At 38.4% G+C, this 16,469-nt stretch overlaps 9 protein-coding genes across 9 annotated transcripts; 6 read left to right on the plus strand and 3 right to left on the minus strand.

Moving 5' to 3' along the window:
* Positions 1–102: 102 nt before the first annotated feature.
* On the plus strand, positions 103–879 carry CKB2 (casein kinase 2 regulatory subunit CKB2; the record flags this gene model as incomplete). The annotated part of the gene is made up of 1 exon (XM_033913295.1): positions 103–879. One exon carries the CDS (start codon positions 103–105, stop codon positions 877–879), a length of 777 nt encoding a protein of 258 aa, XP_033769186.1.
* Positions 880–1,411: 532 nt separating this feature from the next.
* Positions 1,412–2,269, plus strand: GLO4 (hydroxyacylglutathione hydrolase GLO4; the record flags this gene model as incomplete). Its single annotated transcript, XM_033913296.1, has 1 exon — positions 1,412–2,269. The coding sequence occupies one exon, from the start codon at positions 1,412–1,414 to the stop codon at positions 2,267–2,269; it is 858 nt and encodes a 285-aa protein (XP_033769187.1).
* Positions 2,270–2,806: 537 nt separating this feature from the next.
* CUE5 (ubiquitin-binding protein CUE5) lies at positions 2,807–4,063 on the plus strand (the record flags this gene model as incomplete). The annotated part of the gene is made up of 1 exon (XM_033913297.1): positions 2,807–4,063. The coding sequence occupies one exon, from the start codon at positions 2,807–2,809 to the stop codon at positions 4,061–4,063; it is 1,257 nt and encodes a 418-aa protein (XP_033769188.1).
* A 1,235-nt stretch (positions 4,064–5,298) lies between these two features.
* Positions 5,299–6,758, plus strand: WHI2 (Whi2p; the record flags this gene model as incomplete). Its single annotated transcript, XM_033913298.1, has 2 exons — positions 5,299–5,645; positions 5,678–6,758. 2 exons carry the CDS (start codon positions 5,299–5,301, stop codon positions 6,756–6,758), a joined length of 1,428 nt encoding a protein of 475 aa, XP_033769189.1.
* Positions 6,759–7,446: 688 nt separating this feature from the next.
* IRC23 (Irc23p) lies at positions 7,447–7,920 on the plus strand (the record flags this gene model as incomplete). Its single annotated transcript, XM_033913299.1, has 1 exon — positions 7,447–7,920. The coding sequence occupies one exon, from the start codon at positions 7,447–7,449 to the stop codon at positions 7,918–7,920; it is 474 nt and encodes a 157-aa protein (XP_033769190.1).
* A 338-nt stretch (positions 7,921–8,258) lies between these two features.
* TOM6 (Tom6p) lies at positions 8,259–8,444 on the plus strand (the record flags this gene model as incomplete). The annotated part of the gene is made up of 1 exon (XM_033913300.1): positions 8,259–8,444. One exon carries the CDS (start codon positions 8,259–8,261, stop codon positions 8,442–8,444), a length of 186 nt encoding a protein of 61 aa, XP_033769191.1.
* Positions 8,445–8,896: 452 nt separating this feature from the next.
* DBP5 (ATP-dependent RNA helicase DBP5) lies at positions 8,897–10,351 on the minus strand (the record flags this gene model as incomplete). The annotated part of the gene is made up of 1 exon (XM_033913301.1): positions 8,897–10,351. One exon carries the CDS (start codon positions 10,349–10,351, stop codon positions 8,897–8,899), a length of 1,455 nt encoding a protein of 484 aa, XP_033769192.1.
* A 480-nt stretch (positions 10,352–10,831) lies between these two features.
* On the minus strand, positions 10,832–12,166 carry STD1 (Std1p; the record flags this gene model as incomplete). Its single annotated transcript, XM_033913302.1, has 1 exon — positions 10,832–12,166. The coding sequence occupies one exon, from the start codon at positions 12,164–12,166 to the stop codon at positions 10,832–10,834; it is 1,335 nt and encodes a 444-aa protein (XP_033769193.1).
* A 945-nt stretch (positions 12,167–13,111) lies between these two features.
* RAT1 (ssRNA exonuclease RAT1) lies at positions 13,112–16,135 on the minus strand (the record flags this gene model as incomplete). The annotated part of the gene is made up of 1 exon (XM_033913303.1): positions 13,112–16,135. One exon carries the CDS (start codon positions 16,133–16,135, stop codon positions 13,112–13,114), a length of 3,024 nt encoding a protein of 1,007 aa, XP_033769194.1.
* Between the last annotated feature and the right edge of the window lie 334 nt (positions 16,136–16,469).

Here is a 16,469-nt window from a genome sequence, read left to right on the forward strand (position 1 = left end):
CTGCTGTATTTTTTTATCAATTTTTTGCTTAAGAAATACTAGCTTTTTTTTTTTCAATTAGTCAAGATTAAGGGACTCAGAGAACTTATAGAAAAGCAGATCATGGGCAGTAGATCGGAGAATGTGGGAACAGTGGATAGGGAAAGCTCCAGAGTTGAACAAGATGATGTTCTTATGGATGATGACTCTGATTCATCAGAATACGTAGATATGTGGATCGATTTATTTCTTGGGAGAAAAGGCCATGAATATTTCTGTGACGTTGATCCCGAATATATTACCGATCGTTTTAATCTGATGAATTTGCAAAAGACAGTTTCAAAATTTTCTTATGTGGTACAATATATTGTAGATGATTTGGATGACAGTATCTTAGAAAACATGACTCATGCCCGTTTAGAGCAATTAGAATCAGATTCCCGCAAGTTGTATGGTCTCATCCACGCGCGGTATATTATAACTATCAAAGGTTTGCAGAAAATGTACGCAAAATATAAAGAGGCAGATTTTGGAAGGTGCCCCCGTGTGTATTGCAATTTACAACAGCTGTTGCCAGTTGGTTTGCATGACATTCCAGGTATAGATTGCGTCAAGTTATATTGTCCATCTTGTGAAGATCTTTATATACCAAAATCATCGAGACATAGTTCCATTGATGGTGCATACTTTGGAACAAGTTTTCCAGGTATGTTTTTGCAGGCATTTCCAGATATGGTGCCCAAACATCCAACTAAAAGATACGTTCCAAAAATTTTTGGATTTGAATTACATAAACAAGCTCAACTGACAAGGTGGCAAGAACTACAACGACTCAAGTTAGTTAAGAAGCTTGAATCTAAGGATGTTGATTTGACGAAAAGTGGCGGCTTCAAAACCTAACTAAAACTTATTAAAGAAAGAAGAAAATTTTCGAAATGAAATTATATAGTGAAAATGAAAACAAAAATGAAAATTAGGAGGAACCTCGTCATAACGTTGTAAAAATCAGGTATTATTTTTTCCATCAGCATTTTCATTTTGTAGAATATTGCTATTTTCCCACCTCCATCCATATTTCACTTTTTCCTATTTAATATTAAATTTTTATATAAAGTTATTGCCCCTTCCGGCAATGATATAACCAGATAAAAGAGCGTGCTTCCACGTTAGCCTGTTATATATCAATAATTTGCAAGTGTGATAGCCCAGGAACCATTGGTATCGTTTTAATCAGTAGTTTGAAATCTCTGAACGTTGGAAACACCCTTATTTACAAAGAAATTAGAGAAGTGGCGGCATCGCGGGGGGGATTGACAATGTGTTTTACGAAGCGGATTGTATCTTCAGAACTTAAAAGATATGTGAAGACTGACCTGGAAGTACTATGAAGAGGAGACTTATACTGCTCTTTGGTGCAACCATTCTTTTCCGCATGAAATTTTTACTGCAACACATAAGAAATATGCATGTTAAGCCTATAAAAATGCGGTGGTTGACAGGTGGTGTCAACTACAGTTACTTACTAAGCACTGAAGACAGGAGAAACGCATGGTTAATTGACCCTGCAGAACCTCTTGAAGTGTCGCCAGAATTAAGCGGTGAAGAAAAAGAAGGTATTGATGCTATTGTCAATACACATCACCATTACGACCATTCAGGGGGGAACCTAGCGCTTCATAGTATCCTGTGTCAAGGAAACACAGGTCGCGAAATTAAAATAATTGGTGGATCTGAGGCTTCTCCGGGGGTCACTGAAATACCCGAACATTTGCAACAGTACCATTTGGGTAACTTAATAGTAACGTGTATTAGGACGCCGTGTCATACAAAGGATTCCATATGCTATCATGTCGAAGATTTAGAGAAGGGTGAGCAATGCATTTTCACAGGTGACACGTTATTCATTGCCGGTTGCGGGAGGTTTTTCGAGGGCACAGGGGGAGACATGGACACAGCTCTGAATAGGATAATCTTAAGGACTGTTGGCGAGGCGAATTGGAATAAAGTAAAAACATATCCTGGCCATGAGTACACCAGTGGTAATGCTAGGTTTATCAGGGCAAAAATCTATCCTGGTATAGGCGAAAACAAGAAGTTCGACGCGCTGGAACAGTATTGCAAAAGTAATGAGTGCACCACAGGTCACTTTACCTTAGGCGATGAACTGGGTTACAACCCATTCATGAGACTGGATGATCTCGCCGTTAGAGCGGCAGTCGGCGATACTGCTGGGGTGTATCCCAGAGCCGCAGTGATGCAAGAGCTAAGAAAGCTTAAAAATACTATGTAACTAGTAACTGGTAATTTTGTTACAAAAGAATACGAGCGTGCAGTCTACGTATTTGCAAAGTATGTCTGAAGGACTAATGATAGGCGGGTCAGGATATCAGCTTAATCCCTACCCACCGAGAAGAAGAAGCGTCAAAAGCCATATTCAGTGGTTGGTCTATTTGTCTCCGTTGTCCACGCTTCCATAGCCATAGAGGAAAAGGCATAGAAAGTTCTATATAACAGAGTATTTAGTATTATATTCCCGAAGTCTTAGGAAAAAAATAGCAAACATGAAGAGAAGGATTGAGTAAGAAAACCATAAATTGTAAAGTATTGTAAAGTTGAATCGCCCTCTCTTTATATAGTATTGAAAAAACTGAACAGCGGTGTATTGTCATCATCGACGTTGTGTCCCGATTTTCCTATCTTAGAAATGAATCTTGGTAAGTAAGGGCTTGGAAGGAAGATAGTGTTGAGTTGGGAAGGGGTTCAGCTAAAGAGTTTGAGAACAGTTGGATAGCCACACATAACAAACCGATACTGCCGAAGCAAAATCATGGAAGAAAAGGAAGACATCAAGGACTCTTCTCTGCTTGATAAGAGTAATGTTCCGGAATCAACTAACGAGGATATCTCAAAGACAACTGATGTGGACCTAAATTCCGATGAAAAAATAGAGAATGACATTTCTGTCAAGAGTAGTACCTCCAAGGTCGAAGAGAATGTGACCAAGTCCTCAGGAAATGATGAGGACACAGTGGTGGCACCTGCTGGGGATGCGAAAGAAGAAGAAGAGGAGCACCCCCCTTTACCGGCCAGAAAGAAGCCTGAAGAGGACCCATCGAAAGAAAATCCAATACTGCAGGAATTGAAGGATGCATTTCCCAATTTGGAAGAGAAATACATCAAAGCGGTTATCATTGCGTCTCAGGGTGTTCTGGGCCCCGCTTTCAATGCCTTACTATTCCTATCAGATCCTGAATCTGGCAAGGATATAGAGTTACCAACACAACCTGTGAGGAGGATTCCAGAGGCACCGGCAAGAAGACGACAAACCCAATTAGAACAGGACGAACTGTTGGCACGTCAATTAGATGAGCAATTTAATAACTCACATTCTCGTCGCCGTAATCGTGATCGCGCACCTAAAGGCATGCACGAACAGCGTCTAAAAGATAGGCAGAGGAGACTACATAATCCAAATGAAAGGGAAGAACACCAGGAAGACAGTGAAGAGGAAGAGGATTCGTGGTCGCAATTTGTAGAAAAGGACTTGCCAGAACTTACGGACAGAGCTGGACGGTCATTACAAGATACAGCAAACAAAGTTAGTAGCTGGATAAGTGATGCTTACCGGAGAAATTTTGCTCCAGGGAGTGAGCAAACTGACAACCAATATGGTCCCCAAGATCAGCAAGAAGAATGGGAGCCAGAGATTGTGGATTTATCGCAAGGCGGAAAGAAGCCAAGACCCCAGCAACCTGAGAGAAAAAGGTTTAATTCGTTTGGCGTTCAAGTTGGTGATGACTCCTTAGAAAGCCACGGAATCACACTACACAACGAAGATGGATTTGAAGATGATGAGGATGTGCCACCTCAATTGCCAACAAGAACAAAGTCTGGTGAATCGGCCGGAAAAGTAGTGGCAGAGACAACTTACATTGATACTCCAGATACAGAAACCAAGAAGAAATGGCAGCCGCTGCCACCGGAACCACTGGACACTACACCAACTAAAGCGAACGCCGTTTCTAGAAATAAGAAAAATCCGGATGAGGATGAATTCTTAATCAACAGTGATGACGAGATGTAAAGCTGATATCTATGTATATGTGTATAAGTGCCATTATAAGGACACATTCTTAGGTTTACGCCCCTTTCAAGAACTCACTACCTTCGTAAAAAGGGTAAAAAATTTCAGAATTGTTGATAGTCGTATATCTTCCATTATAACTATTGTTAGCTATTAATTCAGATAATGTAGATAAGATTGAAAACACAAATTCATCATAAAAAAAGAAAAGAGGCTTTTTACCGCGCCTATTCAAACACTTTGACACTTCAAAGCATGTGTAGTCGGCACGCTTCTGAGCATTCTACGCATTTCAACAATGACACGAGTTCTTGAAACTCTTAATTGACATTTTCTTAATGCGTTTGCTCTTCCCTGCCATTTCGATGACAGAACGAAAAGTCGAGTAGTTAAAAATTTTCACAACCATGCATTTTTATAGTGCGAACAACGGCAAAGGCAACCTTAAGAAAAAAAAAGTGATAGGTTACATACGATATCCGAAAAATAGAAGAGAGATGAGTAAGACATGAAGGCGTAATTCAAATGACCTGACGGGTGTGCGAAAATCCTGTTTCATGTCTACGATGTAGTATGCATAAGCAGTGCTTTGATGGTCAGGAAGAACATCACGTCTGCATGCTGTATTGTACTTATCAGAACTTTGCGAATCTTGTATGTACGAGGTGTTTGGGTTGTCTTTCCCAAACGACCCGAAGGAGGGCAATTCAAAATAAAAAAAGCAAATTTTATCAGGAAGAGAATATTTTAGTCAGAACGGGCCCATGTTCAATGGCCAATTTCTTATGCTCCATAACTATAATTACTAAGGAAAGAAGTAAGACAAAAAACGGTCTATCGTTATTTTGAGTTTACAGCATAGGCATAGTGATAGAGTGTGAGAGAGTCTCTAACTCGGCATCAGTGTAGAGTCATTTTTTTCTTTCTCCCCCCAAAGGTATTATAAGAAGATAAGGATCCAAATTCAAAAGACAAAAAAAGTTTTGTTGCAACGTTTATCCCACCGAAAATAAGGGAAAAGAGAATCGACGTTATTTAGTAAAAAATTTTAATTGAGAAACATTCTCTCCGGTAGTGGTTTAGCTGTTTATTTAGTTGCTGGTTTTCTTCTTTATTCTGAAAAGAACTGAAAGCGCAAAAAGAAATACACCTCCACACTTCGGCTATTATTTCTCTCGCCTCCCCATTAATTGATAAAGATAGAGGTTATTTGAGCTTACACTTATTATAAAACGATGGACGATATAATCACGCAAGTTTCTCCAGATAATGCAGAGTCCGCTCCGATTCTACAGGAACAGCAACAACAGCAAAACGCTCAGTATGAGGGTAACGAGGAGGATTATGGTGATTCATTAATTCATTTGAACATTCAGGAAAACCATTACTTTATCACCAGGGACCAGTTGATGTCTCTGCCTGAATCCTTATTATTATGTTTATTTCCCTCAGGTGTTTTCTTGGACCGTTGTGGTCAGGTCATCACTAATTTGACCAGAGACGATGAAGTCTATATTGTTAATTTCCCACCAGATTGTTTTGAGTACATCATGGAGATATATACAAAGGCACATGATGATTTGTATAATCATCCGTGGAAAAATTTTTTGACAGGCCATCAAGTAGTTTTGTTTCCAATGCAAAGGGTTTTTTCGGGCTGAGTAGTAACAACTCAATTTCAAGCAATAATGAGCAAGATATTCTACATCAAAAGCCCGCTATTATTGTTTTGAGAGAAGACTTGGATTATTATTGTGTACCTCAGGAGGAATTCCAGTTTGATTCGACCAATGAAGAAAATAATGAGGATTTATTGCGACATTTTATGGCTCAAGTGAAAATGGCTGCTGGCAGTTATTTAACTTCAAAGACATCGATTTTCCAAGGTTTGTATTCTTCGAATAGACTAAAGCAGCAGCAGCAACAGCAGAGAATTGAAAAAGAGGCTAATTCTTCTTCAAAGGCGAAGTCTACCTCGAAAAAATTGGGACCTGCTGAACAACATCTAATGGATATGTTGTGTTCCTCCGGATTTACGAAGGAAACTTGTTGGGGTAACAGAACTCAAGAAACTGGCAAAACAGTCATAAGTTCACTATCTCTTTGTCGATTGGCTAACGAGACCACTGAAGGGTTTAGGCAAAAATTCAGCGAGGCAAAGGCTAAGTGGGAGGCAGAGCACAAGCCCTCTCAAGACACCTTTATCACCCCAATGCAATCCAATATATCGGTTAACTCTTTATCTGCAAGTAAATCTAATAGCACCATTTCCACAGCTAGGAATTTTACAAGTGGAAGTACAGTACCTGCTACAGCGCGTGACAAGAGAAAATCAAGGCTGTCGAAACTAGCAGATAACGTTCGTTCTCATTCCTCCTCAAGACATAGTTCGCAGACCAGAAGTAAACCGCCGGAATTGCCCAAATTGTATGATCTAGTGCCAAAACCTAATATCAACGCAAAGCTGTTATTGTTTTGGAGAAAGCCAGCCCGTAAATGTTGGTGGGGTGAAGAAGACATTGAGCTAGAAGTGGAGGTTTTTGGCTCTTGGAAAGATGAATCAAAGAAAATCATTGAGTTGGTTTTGCCAACAAACGTGGACCCTGAAGCTGAACTACATAAAATCATTGTACCCGTCCGATTACATATTCGTAGAGTTTGGACTTTAGAGTTGAGTGTTATTGGGGTGCAGTGAGTGTATATAATATATTAGAGAAAGAAATAGAAAGAGAAGGGGTCGAACAGACATATGTTACGGTATGGTGTCTTGGTATTCCTTCTTTCTGCTTCTCCTTTGTTACGAAATGATGTATATTTGTATCTCTATAATTAAATTATATGAACTGTCTTAAAGTACAGGAAGGAGAGAGAATATGGCGTTACAGACTACTTGGTGTTGCTGTTCATATCTTCGCATCCCCTCCTGCAAATAACGGTTTTTCCATTGTTCGTTCCCAGATTACCCGCATGTAATAATGTCGTACATTGTTCGAAAAATATCACTCAAAAGCAGCATTGATCCGGTATAAAACAATAGAATTTTTTTTTTTTTTTTTATGATTATTGTTATGATTATTCTGACTCATGTGTTATTTCACTAGTTTATTAATTTTTTTTATTTATAGGGAAACGTGATTACAAATTTGCAACATTACTATACACCACACATCTGCACTATTAAGAATCAGGATCTCCTTTTAATTTGCTGTTAAAAAATTTAATCTTAAGGGAGGGTCATTGGCTGTTAATGTATGCTGGTCTGGTAAAGCCAAATATTCTTATAGAAAGATCGTTTACTACCCCATAGTTACTGGGAACAGGATCCATTGGTCAAATAGAAATCATAAAACATTAAGGAATCAGGACTTTTTTTTTCGAAAATCATGATAGAGGCGTTGGAAATAGTTCTACTGCTCGTTATACAATCACTTCAATATATCTGCCGCACATGCATAGCTTTTTTGCTAATACCATTTTTAGGTTTATATGCATTCGACCTCTTTCTGTACATTTATCGGATGACGTTGTATCTGTCACAGATGTTCAATTACAAGAGAAAATTAGGCCGTTCTAAAAGAATTAGTAGGCCGCATAGTCCAAGATTGCATAAGAGATATAACAGTGGGGATTGCATGGACACTGTAATTGGCCAAATAAGGGATTTGAGGATTTTTTTGTTGTCCGCGATCCATAGCCACTCCAAGAGATTCTTCTCTACGACACTTCATACAAAGTCAGCCATTAACACTGCTGTTGACACGACTGATGTCGAAACTACATCAGATGTATCTAGTTTCACAAATCTACATTTAACAAGGTCATCGGAAGAAGGCTATTATATTGCAGGATCGATATAATAAAATGGAAGACACTATTGTTAGTGTGATTTGAACGGAATTAAGATGGCATAATGGATACACACAGGTGAAGAGCGGTTTGATACATGACCTGACCATAGGGGAAAGAGTATGCTCCCATACCCGTATACATTCATATATATATATATATATATAGCAAATATTATATGACTGTTTGCTATCTTTGTCATTTTATACGCAGTGTTCCTCATATTATGCAGAGACGAGGGAGAAAAATAAGCCAAAACACATTTAACCGTGTAGTAATGAACCATGTGCAGTAATCCTCGTTCTATTTTATAAAGAAACAAAACAAGACACAAATAGAACAATTGAAAATGAACGGTATGTTTGCTATGCCAGGCGCAGGTGCAGGTGCGGCCTCCCCACAACAACCAAAATCAAGATTCCAAACTTTCAAGGAATCTCCACTATACACAATTGCATTAAACGGTGCCTTTTTCATTGCGGGAGTGGCGTTCATTCAATCTCCACTCATGGACATGTTAGCCCCACAATTATAAGAGGCTAGTCCTTTTGTAGTTGAGTTCTTCTCACTTACCTGTATATATATTGGTTCTGGGTTCTCAAAAGAATTTACCAAATATGTTTATATTTTATTCTCGAATTATGTAAAGTTGGTAATTTATATAATAGTAAAAAAGCAAATACGCCTTATATTTTTTATCTCTTTTAATGCAAGCTTTATTTTATATAGTTGTTCGTTATTCACCAGAGCGTTGTGACAACATGAGAGTAACAAACGTTTTGTAATCTCCGAAAAAAGGAGATACAGTGCAGTTCTGTTTGTATTATGTGAGACGTTGTTTCACAAAAAAAGTAATCAACAAACTGAAATAAAAGCAACTGCTTCCTATCGATGCTGTTTTAATGAGAAATAGTAATAATATATTCAAAGCTTTTTGGAATTAGATTAAAGTGTTTTACATATTTTGAGTTGTTATATATTAAAGTTCTAATCCTTTAAAACTTTTTTTACTATTTTTTCGACTTCATCCCAATCATCCGTTGGAACACGAGTCATTTCTATATCACCGAAGTATTTTTGAATTGCAGATAGAATGTTGAAAGAATTTTTGTCATGTACAAATGAAATGGCAACACCCTTTCTACCGAATCTACCGGTTCTACCAATCCTGTGAATGTAAGTAGCTGGATCAGCTTGTCCGTTAGCAAGCGTTGGAAGATCATAGTTGACAACCATTGAGACGGTAGGGATATCGATACCACGGGCAAGAACGTTAGTAGTGATCAAAACTTTGGATCTACCTTCTCTGAAGTCGTCTATTAATCTGTCCCTTTCTTGTGTCTGTAAATCACCATGCAAGATGGAAACTTCATGTCCTTCACTCTTCAACTTCCCATATAGGACGTTTGCCGTTTTTTTGGTGGCAACAAAAATAATAGAGGATCCAATTGTCATTAAACCATAGAGCTCGGTTAAAACATCAAACTTATCTGCTTCGTTTTTGCAGTCCATATATAGTTGTTTGATAGCATCGACGTTAACTTCGTTCGTTTGTAATTCCAAGGTATTAGCATTCGGAACGATCTTCTTCGCGTACTGCCTAACTGCATCAGCAAAAGTAGCACTAAATAAAACCAGTTGGGTATCCTTGGGCAAAAATCTCTTAACACGAATACACTGATCACCTAGGCCCTGCTGATCTAACATGTTGTCAGCTTCATCCAAAACAAAAATCTTAATTTTCTGCAACTGCATTAATTTTCTACGCATTAGGTCAAGAACTGTACCTGGGGTACCAACGATTACTTGAGCGTTAATTTGCTTGTTTTTCTCAAAAGAATCGGGAACAATTAACTGGCTGGTTATTTTTGTGAATTTACCCATTTCTTGAACAACCTCTAATGTTTGTCTAGCCAGTTCTCTGGAGGGGGCTAAACAAATTGCCTGTGGAGATGCATCTTCTGGGTTTACTCTTGTTAGCATTGTTAAAGAAAAGGCGGCAGTCTTACCGGTACCTGATTGAGACTGAGCGATCATGTTTCTAGGAGGATTATGCAATAATAACGGCAACGCCCTTTCTTGAATTTTAGATGGTTTCTGAAATTTCATAGCATATATCCCTTTTAGCAATTCTGGTGCTAATCCTAATTCATCAAAAGATTTAGCACTGTACAACGGAGAATTTGGGTCAGCCTGGATATCGGCAAGTTTGACCTTAACTTCATATTCTGAGCTAATCAAATTACTATCCTTTTCCTTGCTTTTTTTATCCTCAGCTTTTGGAACTAGTTTTTCTTCAGGCTTAGTTGGATCAGGGGCGTTTTCTGGTTGGGCTTTGTCTGTTTCTTTCGTTGAAACTTCATTTGAGCTTGTGCCCTCTTTCTCATTATCGATCTTTAAAGAGGCCAGTAAATCGGCCGGATCCCTCTTCGTGTCACTCATTCCGATTTAAGGTTGTAAGTATTTATCTAAATATTTTTTGGTTCCTGACCGACTATGTAGTGATGTATAAAGATCAATCTGTTTATAAAGGTAATGCAAATTTTGCCATGCTTTGTCTTGATTGAAAAAATTAAATACGGGTAATATCGCGACGGTAAACAATAATAATAACGTAATAATGATGATAATCATGGCATTTTTTTACGCAGTTGAGTTATCTGTTAAAGGATAATACATATGTTTCGCTGATGCGTGATAGCATCATCATATTAACTGCATGTAAATGTTTCTTGCGTATTTTCTATTAGGCAATTCTAGAGCGGTAGGCTAAAAATTTATTAAAATTAAAGGTATTATTTAATCTTGAAGGTCGTTAAAATCTATAATAGTACGTGTATCAAACACGTATGAGATTGATATTATTTTTGTTACTTGGTTGAAGGGTGAAGAAGTTTGGTTTTACGATGTGGATAAAATTTACTAAGACATTTTGTCAGGTTTCCAATCTAACCCCAATCGTTGATAAACCTGTGTTTGGCATTGAAACCAGATGGCTGCCCTCTCTTCTGAAGTTAATGACACCTTATTAACGACATTTTTTTGTGTACCAGCACCTAATGCCTTAGCATCGTTTTTGTAATTCTTCAGTTGCAAATTTTTTATTAAAGCCTTTTTCAAAAGACTACCTGAGTTAGCACAGTCATGCGCTAAAAAACCATGCGGTATGAGGCTTGGAGGGGGCATATCGGGCCTTTTTAAATTTGAGTTTAGTAATTTCCATCTCTTGTATTCAGAGCGCTTTTGCTTAAAGTCATATCTACACTGGGCCTCGACGGCAACATTCAATAAATAGTTTTCAATTATATTTCTCCACTCAGGCTTTGATAGACGCATTATGGGCTCGTTCGATCCCGTCATTTCTTCATGTCTTTTTCTTGCCGAGGCCACTGTATACTTCGCACTTGTTAACTTAAAATTGCGGTCCAGATTTGCTTCCATGTATAGGTCTGAGTTAACTAATGTTGCTATTATAAATTCATCACTGGAACGTAGGGGAAGTAATTGCAATCTAAATTGCGGTAAATTAATACCTGAAGTCACTACTGTAGGTAACTGGGATCCCCATTCTGGCCTTAACTGTTCCACAATTAACAAAGACCGTATATCGTTTAAATCCCAGTCTAGCAACTCACGTTTTGTAAACTTGGGACGCCCATTGTAAAGTATATTTGCAGGATCAGACATAAGAACTTCAGGAGAATACATGTCATAAAAGGTCTTAGGTAGAGCATCTTCAAGCGTTACTTCTGTGACAAACTTAGGCGTCTTTGCATCAATTAGTGAACTGCCTGTCGTGATATGCGTAAGAACAGTGGATGGATGTGAAAAGATGCTTGATTCGTATGAAGAGGAATGATCCGAAACAAAACTTTGACTATCTGGAGTAGTTATCCGTTGGATGATCGCATTTCCTGGAGTTGCGTTGTTTACATCCATGGGTTTAATTCCTGCAGTGGGCAGTAACCTCTTTCTAATCTCTATTCTTGCCCTATCTGCATACTCTGGTGGCGTGGTAACAAAATTATTGTTGCTCCTAACATTCCCTGAATTGGAGCTCAAACTATAGTGGTTTGATGTGTTTATGTCTTGGTTATTATGTGGAAGATTGTTGTTGAACCCTATAGGAGGAAGGCTTTTTGTTATTTCGATGTCAACGCTGGGTTGCACATTCTTTGAATTTTCATCATGTCTTTTTGATTTCCTTTTCCCTAATACTTGATTTCTCGCTGTTGCTGGAGGTGGTGAAACAAACATCTCGTTTACCTGTCTGCTTAGTAGTGCAAGTCCTCCTACAATACGCGATGGTGACGAAAATAATAGGTCAATTGAAGCTTCTAATATATTAAATAGGTCTCCTGCGGTATGATATTTCTTAAAGCCTTTTTTCTCGTCTATTTAGCTCGAAAACGTACCTTCTCTCGTTAATTTAAAAGAAAACTTCTAAACCATAACTCTGTCTTTTAATAACTCCCGGAATTTTTCCGTTATTGAACTAAGAGCAGCTTTCGCTAAAAGATTTTCCGTGTTCTCAAAAGAAAAGGAAAAAAATTGGACAAAAACCCCCGTACGAAAATTTTCCTGCTTAGTTCAGTCGGATTTATTAAAAACTTTATTTCGTTTTTCCACAACACCCCCACGTTACCCGATCGTTTGTTGCAAGATTTTCCAATGGACGCTAGCATATTGGTCAAGGAGGAAGTGTAAGATGCCCTTTCGTGACTTGAGCAAAGGAGGGGTTGGCGCTGCATAGCATGAACCATCCAATAAGCTATATTCATCCCTGGACGGTAGCAGACCAGACTTGGCCTTTAAGTTTACGAAGTCAGAAAAGAAAGGTAGTGCCGTATTGGAAACATTCGCCGTTGGCTGCCACTTTCTTTTCAAAAGAGAAAAAGGGCATTTTTTTTTCTTCTAGATCTGAAAGAAAAAATGCATAATCCAAAGTAGAGTTTTCGCCTATTGGCTAAGAAGGGTTTTAATATTTTACAACAGAATATGTATTTATGTTTCAGCATGAGATCTCCTCGCTGTGAATATGCTTTATGTTGGAGTTATAAAACGTTACTGCTTTTCGTTTGTAAGAGCAGATATTATTATCTTAAAGTACCATTTTTATAATTGTATGAAGATTTTATAAATTTGTGAAAACCTAAATTCACCATAAAAGCCAAAAGCGCGCGAGGTCATGAAAAAGTAGTTTTAACGCTTATTTGTTCTTGAATTGTCATACCGACTTTGCTTGTTATTCCGAGAGTAGCTGTTGCCGCCGTACTGTCCACCGTTTCTATTTCCGGAATAGTTATTGATCCTATAGTTTGAATTCTGTCTGTAATTATTGTTTCCACCATCATATCTACTATTATTGAAGCCAGATTGAGTGTTGTAGCTGTTCCTACCATAGTTGTAGGCGGGTTGTGTATTGTTTCTACTGAGCTCAGCGAAGTAAAAGAATGCACGATAACCACCAGTTCTTGGTTTGTATTGAGTAATACCTTTCGGTCCTACTGGAACAATATTTTGCTTCAGATCATTCCCGAAGTTCCAACGACGGGAGTAATTTTGGTTATTGTACTTGTACATTATGGAATCAAGGTCATATGCTGTTAGGACCGATTCTGACGGAATGAACCCGTTTAGTATAATGGACTTATTTCTTGATGGTAATGGGATTAATCTGTATGACATCTTTAGAATCAAACTAGTAGATAAATCTGGTAGTGACCCACCTTGAATTGGACACACCATTTTCCCATTTAATTCAAAACCTTCGACGTCCTTTGATACGATACCACTTAGCCCACTCTTGAAATGTTGAAACTTCACTATCACATGATTGTTGTTGTTGTCCTTCGAGTACAATTTCTTCGAAAATCTCTCATAATTAGCATTTTTGTTACTTATTAATAAAACAGGTTCTCCACGAATATTTCTTGCCCTCTCAGCATCAGAAAGTAAAGGATATTGTGCACGAACTGCTGTCAATAGTCTGTCTTGATCGATGAATGGGAGCAACGCTATGCCTTGCCAGGACATCTTCTTGCCATTCATATCTATGGGAAACTCTTCAGGATAAAAATCAATAATCTCAGAATCAGGCTCAGACATTAAGGATCGGAAAATTTTTGGCAAAGTGTGGCCAGATGCAGCTGGCAAAACACTCATCAATTGTTCGTAAGGTAAAAATGGAGTACCTTCTTCGAACTTTATCTCCAAATGAGAAAACCCATGGAAATCTGTTGCCAGTGGGGCATAATGGTACGGATAGAACCAATTCCAAGAAGCACAGCCTTGATAGTAATACATTAATACCCAAGCAACGCCTTCAATATAGCATTTTACCATATCTTTTCTTAACTGTTCAATATCTTGAGGAGTAACGTGAAATTTTGCTGTGTAATACCTTTCGTGGTAGCCAGGTTCGAATAGCTTGACAAATTCGTCTGTGTCAAAGACCCCATTTTTGGGACCTTCGCTGACGATCGTAGTACTGCGAATGGAGGAATCTCTTGATATTTCCGTAGTCTCAGAATTTTCCCTATCATTTACATCTGCTAGAATCTCATCCTTAATCTCTGTATCAAGATCGCACTCCGATTCCGCCTTCTCTGTCTTAATTTTTTTGTTATCCTTAGCAATTTCTTCTTCCTCTTCATTATCCTTTTCAAGGCGATGTTTCTTATTTATTAGTTTTTGTTTCATTACTTCTGCAAGGTTGAAGTTAGTTTTGTTAGCCTTGCTAACGGCATCATCAATTTCCTCCTTGCTAACATCTTTCATCAGTTCATTGTTCTTATCACTCTGTTCCTTAACTTTAGCAATTGCTTCTTCGTTCCCTTCATTTGCAAGCATTAGTTCCTTTTTCAATCTCACCATATCACTGGTAGTCAAGTTCCACGAACCTTTTGCTAAATTTCCTCGCGTATCATACATTTGCAGTTGTTCAGTAGCTACTATAGGATGCCTATCTTGGCCTTTTGACATATTCTTCTGCGCTTTCCTTCTTTCAAATGCTTCTTTCTTTCTGGCTTCTTGAATATGTCTAGTTTTGAAGATGTCCCCCTCGCGAGAGCCAAGGTGTTGTAATAATGTTTCAACAGAAGGAAGATTTAAGACACCGTCACAGGTCATATATGTTTTCAATTTCGGTAGTACCACCTTCCAAATATCCAAGAGAATATCGATACTATTTTCCCTGACATCCAAACATGGTAAATGTGGCAAAAAGTCATTACCACAGAAAAAACACATGAAAACCCAATCGTCAATAGCCCTTTCTAAATCAAATGTGAAAGGAAGACCTGGGACCCATAATTCAGCGGACAAGTATTCCCTCAAAACATTTATGTGCAACCACAAGAAAGGCTGTTCAGAATTTTGCTTTTGAAGAAACTGTTTTTCTTCTTCAGTCATATTTATGGTATCTTTCAAGTTATTTCTTTTCCGATTATCTTGAGCAAAAACATCTTCTCTTAAAATCTTAAAATGTGGCTCATGAGTGGCGAGGCCCAAAAAAATTAAATCAGCATCCAAACCGTATATACAATGCGTTGTATTGGGATTATATTCAGGATCAGCTCTTTGAGACCTAATAAAATTCATGATTTTATGCTCACCCTCACCTGGGACGGTAGCATCACTAATAATAACCTGCAGGTTTTTCCAACCTGGATCAGTGGCCAGTTTAAATGCTGTCCAATAACGTAGAGCCGCTGCAAGCTTATCCATAAACGGGGTGCCCGGAGTAATTGCATTTGAATCCCAAGTTTTCTTGTTCCTGACGGCATCATCGATTATTTCACCAACTTCCTCTCGTTGTCTCATAATTTCTTCCCTAGCTTCATTTTCAATTTGAGCATCCCTAGCACTCCTGAATCTACGTGCTCTCTGCTGATTCATTTTGGCACGAGGAGCAACACCATCAACAGCCATAACAAGAACCTTGCGTGGTCTAGCCATATTTAACACACGGTTGGTGTATTCAAAAACTGCCAAAAGCATTTCATCTTCAGTCTCTGGAGGCGGTTTGTTTTCTGGATGCGAACATGGATGGACGATACCATTCATATCCAAATATAGATTGTCTAACTCACCGTTTGGATTTGGGGCAGAATAATCCAACGGCAATATGACACCGTCGACCACCTGAGGTTGTTCTTCCAATACGGGGGATATGATCTTGGGATATTTTCGAGATAACCATCTGAAAAATGACGGAACACCCATTATATTACGTAATTTGACTGTAACTGTTCCTTGAGACAGATGTCCTGCTAATAAAACGGGATACCTTCTGTTACAGCAGGTTCATCGATGAGGTTCGGTTTTTTATTACCATAGTTGAAAATCTTATCCAGGTATCTCGGTTACCCGACTCATTTTCAGAACGTCAAATGTTACCTGATGAGTTACCTGATGAAAAAGCAAGGCTGAAATATGCCTCTGATTGTTCAAGACCATAGATGCGTTGCGGTACCTCCGATGAACTGTTCCGGTACGGGCTTCCGATTTGTATGCAAGCAAAACCCTCGTAGTTTTATATCAGGAGCTGAGGAAAGTT

Source organism: Saccharomyces paradoxus, chromosome XV (assembly GCF_002079055.1).
Source record: "Saccharomyces paradoxus chromosome XV, complete sequence".
Classification (NCBI taxonomy): Eukaryota; Fungi; Ascomycota; class Saccharomycetes; order Saccharomycetales; family Saccharomycetaceae; genus Saccharomyces; species Saccharomyces paradoxus.